General features: G+C 43.2%; 1 protein-coding gene across 1 annotated transcript; it reads left to right on the top strand.

Moving 5' to 3' along the window:
• The first annotated feature begins 703 nt into the window (after positions 1-703).
• LOC102860630 (tripartite motif-containing protein 43-like) lies at positions 704-3,806 on the top strand. Its single transcript, XM_006901934.1, has 2 exons — positions 704-717; positions 3,134-3,806. The coding sequence occupies exons 1-2, from the start codon at positions 704-706 to the stop codon at positions 3,804-3,806; spliced, it is 687 nt and encodes a 228-aa protein (XP_006901996.1).
• Positions 3,807-5,647: the final 1,841 nt, after the last annotated feature.

Here is a 5,647-nt window from a genome sequence, read left to right as displayed (position 1 = left end):
CTGTTCGGAAGATACCTGGAATGAATGAGAACTGAAGCACAAATGGAGACTTGTACACCAATGTTCATAGCACTGTATTCCCTATTGCAAGAACAGGAAAACAGCCCAAATGTCCAACCACAATCAAATGGATTGAGAAATTATGGTACATTCACATGATGAAATACTACACAGCACACAGGAGCAATGATTTTGTAAATTACTACCTAACTTGGAAGGGTCTGGAGAGCATTATTCTAAGTGAACTAACTCAGTCCCATAAGGACAAATGCTGTATAAGAGCATTATTGTAAAATGAGTATGAGGATTGAAGGGGGGAGGGAGAGCAGATGGATGAAGAGGGAGGGCATTAATCATAGGGTCACACAGTTTGATGGGTGGAGGGGGGTTGAAGGAAATGGGAAAGATCCAATATGAAAAACAATGTATATGAACTTTCTAAATAAATAAGCATAAAATTTTTAAAAAATGAAAAAAGAAGTAAGTGGTCTAAAGTTTGTCAGTCTTTTCTTGCCCTGAGAATGTGGCCTTATGCATAGCTAAGACTACTGCAGGCCCCAGAAGTTGAGGGATGACAATTCCTCCATCTAGTAGCTTCTGCCATCGTTCTCCTGCATTTTCTGCTTTTTCTTGCTCCATTCACCTTTTTTCCCCTTCAAAGTACATGGAGTTTAGGTCTGGTGCCCAGAGAATCAGTAGAGCAATGGTGGCAATGCAGTAAGGAAGTGCTGCTGCCCTTTTTGCTTCCACATCTGCCTTTGCAGTTCCTAGTGCCCCAACAGTAAATAACGACTCCTTTATTAGGCTTCCACACAGCCTCTACAAGATGCAAAATTTCACCTGGGTATTTTAAGTTTTTCCCTCCTGTTGTTATAAGTCTTGATTCGTGCAATGAGAGAAAGGCAAACTTAAAGGTGATGTGAATGTTAACACACTTTTCTGCATTCAACTATAAAGTGAGTTAGTGCTAACGACTTTCTGGGCAGAGATTCTTTGGGGAAGAGGTTTTGCTTCAATTTCTTCGACTGAAGTGACCATGGCATAACTGTCTTATCTTTCCTCTGTGGGGTCCACAAAACAGCTTCTATCTACATAAAGTTCCTGTTATGGGTCACTTAAGGGTTGGTCTGATCTGGTTGGCTTGAGCATATAGCCTCAACCACTTCCACACGATCGTGCTCTGGATTTGTGGCTGGTGGGGACCAAAGTAGCAGGATTTAGGAAGGATAAAAACATTAATGGACAATTGTGGGTTCTCAAATAGCAGGGCCTGGTATGGATGAAGTGCACGTTAGTTAGCCAATGATGCTTCTTAGTGTTCATTAGGGGAACTTCAGCATGTAGTATGCGAACTTTCAAGTTTGACCAGCTTATCTTCTTCCTCCACTAGCATTGCAGTGGTCACTCGTGCTCTCAGACAAAGGGGCCAACCTTGTGAAACCCTACTTTGGATAGGTGAGAAATTGGTCTGATCCAGGACCAAATTCTTTGGGTAAGCACTGCCACAGCCACATTATTTCTTCTGAAAAATACACCTTCAAAGAGTTTAACCAGGTTAGAGAGCCAGGGCTCCTATTTTTGCTTTTCAAAGGCCTTTTGTTGGTCAGCTCCCCATTTGATTTTTTTCTCCCCCCTTTGTAGCTTTGTACAGTGGTTTGGTCAGTACTACAAAATTTAGTATCCATATAGGAGAAAATCCCACAATGCCCAGGAATTCTCTAATTTGCTTCTGCATTTTGGGGACTGGAATGGTCTGAATTACCCTCTTCGTTTCCACTTCTAGCTACCTTTAGTTGTGTTGGAGGATAAATCTCAAGTACTTTACTTGCTTTCGGCAGGTCTCAAACTTCTTCTGAGACACTTTGTATCCCTAAGCCTCCAAGTGGCACAAGAACACATTGGTTCCTTGAGAACATCCTTTCGAGCACACTTTAAAAGCCTCAGGTTCTAGTAAGACGTCATCTATATACTGGAGAAGGATCCATCTAGTGTCCTTTGCTGGGAACCAACTGAGGTCTCTGACAAAGGCCTCCCAGAAAAGACTGGGGGCATTCTTGGACCCCTGGGGAAGCCATGTCCAGATATGCTGTGCCTTGGCACCACTCGGAGAGTCCTTCCATTGGAAAGCAAAGAGTTCTTAGATGAATGCATCTTTCACATTCAATCAGATGAATCAAGAGATATGGGCAGGGATTAGATTTAGGAGGGTGTATGGGTTAAGCACAGTTGGATGCAGGGTTACTGTGGCCTAGTTTACTGACTGGTAATCCTGTGCTCCAGGTTTCTTTACAGGAAGAAGGGGGTATCACACGGTGACCGACAAGGAATTGTAATGCCATGGTCCTTGAGTCTCTTCAGGTGGACCTGAATTCTTCCAATGGCTTCTCCAGGAATTGGATATTGTCTCTGAATCACTGGCTGAGCTCCAGGCTTGAGGTTAATTTGCACCAGAGCTTGGTTACTTGTCCCTGGTCTAGACTCCTGGCCATCTCTGGGTTAACTCTGGGTTTAGAGCCTCTTGAGGCTTACTTATAAAAAAAACCCTCCATTATTCTTCACATGACACAATAAGAGTTAAAACTAGTCCTGGTTTTGGCAGATGCAATCTCAATTGACCTTTGCCTGAGAACGAGATTGTGGCCCTCAGCCTTCCTAACAAGTTTTGTTCTAGCAATGGGGTTGGGCAGTCTGGTATATATAAAAACTGGTGCATTATTTCATGTCTCCCTGTGGAACACTTTTAGGACAAGCAGAAAGATTATTGCATTAGAGTCCCAGCTGCATCAATTATTTTAGTCTGCCAGGAGGAGAGGTGGGGCCACTGGGCTGGTTACAATGGAATGTTTTGTGCCAGAATCAAAGAGAAATTTAATCTCTCATATGGTTTTAGCAGGGATTCTTGAGTCTAGTTGGCCTTAGTCCTAAAAAAGTGAGTTTACTGCCACATTAAACAGTTTAGTGTCCTTTTCTGGTTCCAGTTTCTGCTAGCTTACTATGCCCTGCTGGTTGCAGGGACATTACTTTTTCCAGTGGCTTATTTTCCTGAAAATGGTGCACTGGTTACAAAATAGAGGAGGCTGGTTTGGCCATAGCTGGCCCCTTCCTCTCCCTTTTCTCCCACCCTCCTCTCCAGATCCTTGAAGCAGAAAGCTTTGAAACCAGATGTGGAACTGCTGCAGGATTTTGGAGACATATTGACAAGGAGTGAGTCTGTACAACAGATGGACATTCCTTGCCCTATGAACCGTGTGTTCAGTGAAAGACCCATCACAGGGCTAATAGACAAGTACAAGCAATTCCAAGTGGATATTTACTTCTGCCATGAATTAACTAATTTGGATTTCTTGCTGTTTGAAGATATAAAACTTTTGAGGAAATCTGTTGTCTTTGATCTTGAAGATGTACCTATTCCTTCTGAAAGATTTCAGTCTTTTGCCTCATGGGGAAAGGAGACCTACACCTCTGGAAAACAATATTGGGAGGTGGATGTGGATGAATCTTTGGCCTGGGCTGTAGGAGTGTGTAAGGACACTAGGTTAAGGAGAAACAGCACACTAATCACATCTGCAGATAAATTTCTTCTTTTATCTGTAAAGGAGGATGATTTATACAACGTTTTCACCACATCCCCCTTCCTTTCTCATTATATAGAGAAACCTCTGAGAAGGATTGGTGTGTATATTGATTGTGACAGTGGCAGTGTAAGTTTTGTTAATGTTGACAAAAGTTCTCCCATACGGAGTTACCCAGATTGCTCCTTTGATTATCCACTCAAGGCTTTCTTTGGCACTGACTACTCGGTATAGAAAGATAGGAGAGAAGGTGGAAACTGTATCTGGGAATGACCTTCTCAATGAAAGTTAATCAATCACGCTTTTCTACCTATTCACTTGTTCCCCTTTAATGTAACATTATTCTCACATTGTTAAATATAGATCAAGTATACAAATGTAAGCTCTTTGGCCTAGTGGTAAAAAACTGTGCTGCAATCCGAACCAGACTGTAGTTCAAACCACCCTGCAGCTCCCCGGGGAACAACCATCAACCCACAAGGTCAAAAGAGCTCCTTAAGAATTAAAAAAAAAATAGAAAAAAAAGGAAAGCTTTGAACTTGTTCTGCCTGAGAAGGAGCAGTTACAGTAAGATCCAAGTTAGTGCCAGTCGAAAAGGTCTGATTTTCTTTTAATTTTCTGATCTCTCTCTTGTCCTCAAAGTTCTGGTAAGCAAAAATCTTATTTCCTATTTCCAGGAGCTCTGATGTCCTTGCACTTTGACTTATAAAAAACTATGTTTATTATTGTTTAGTATTCCCAGGTTTCCAGATCAAAGGGTGTATAGATTCGATAGGCTTTGGAGAGTCTCTCATAACATTCTCCCGGGCGTTCACCTTCATTAGGCTTTTGTTTAACTTCGGCCATCTTGCCTATTTTTATGGCCCTCTTTCCTCCTCTCTGGAGCAGCCTCTGGGGAAGACCTTCCTTGTACTCCTCCAGCTGTCTCATATCTCTCTCCTTTGTCTGGAACCCACCGTGGGACTTCTGAGAGTATGGCTTTCAGAGTATGTTTTTAAGTTCTTGGTGGTGCATTTTCCTATAGCCACTTTGTGGCTACCTGGATTACTCAGAACCTTTCTTCTGTGTTAAACTGCATTAAGAGGAGCTGCCAGCATCCTGCCCACAGAAGATTGTGGGTTTCAAAGATAGACTGCATCAATGAGGGCTTGGGGCTTTTTTGTACAGGATAGGCTTTGGAGTTTCCAATTGTAGAGATCTGTAGTGGTAAAGTACCGAAACATCGAAGTCCACTCACCCTCGGTGATTTTCCCCTCTGCATGTACTATTCCCAGATATCTCACTTCCCTTAATGGGATCTGGATGGCTTGGGGAGCAGGTGAAGAGACTTGAAGGGAACGAGGTAGTAGTGGGTCTTAGTTCCTGAACTTTATGTTAGGGGAGATTTTCCATGTCTCAACAGTGAGGTCAGGCAGATAAGGACTAAACTCTTTGTACTCTGGAGGGACAGAAGAAGTTTCCTGCATTCTTACCGGTGAAGAAGCAGGAGGAAGTGGGTCCAATCTCACCCTTCACCCCTTCAGCTCTGGTGTGGAGGAGGTGATTCTCACATTCTCATAGGTGGACTGGTAGTAGAGTCAGGAGATAGTGGCCATTCTCACATGCTCATTCTTTATACTGAGAGGTATGGTGGAAGCCCATATTTCTCTGATTCTGATAAAAAGACTTTAGGAGCTGAGGCAGCCTTGGCTTTTGACTTGAGTAGAGCACTTTCCCAGTGTACTATTTGCCTTTGTTACTAGGACCCTTGAGGCTTGGCCTGCAAGCCAGAGAGGTTGCTGCAGCACTAACTAGAGCCAACTATCAATGCAGGGGAATTTATCTGGATGCCTTGGATCCACTGTAATCACAGACCACACCTTCTGCACTAAGTCTTTGTCTAGGCTTTACTCTTTAGGCCACCCTACCCAAATGTTCCCATCGCGATACGCTTTTTGATTTCCTGACTGCTGGTACTAAGAGGGTTGACTGTGGAGCCAAGCAAACTGAAGCTGTGAACACTCTCAATCTCTTCGCCATCCATCCTGACGCTGCCAATTGGTCCAGTGGCGAGAATCTTTGTCTTCTTGACATTG

Source organism: Elephantulus edwardii, unplaced genomic scaffold (assembly GCF_000299155.1).
Source record: "Elephantulus edwardii isolate Elephantulus edwardi_28Jun2011 unplaced genomic scaffold, EleEdw1.0 scaffold00350, whole genome shotgun sequence".
NCBI lineage: Eukaryota > Metazoa > Chordata > Mammalia > Macroscelidea > Macroscelididae > Elephantulus > Elephantulus edwardii.
Note: the sequence above shows the minus strand (reverse complement) of the source record. Positions and strands in the feature narration are given on the sequence as shown.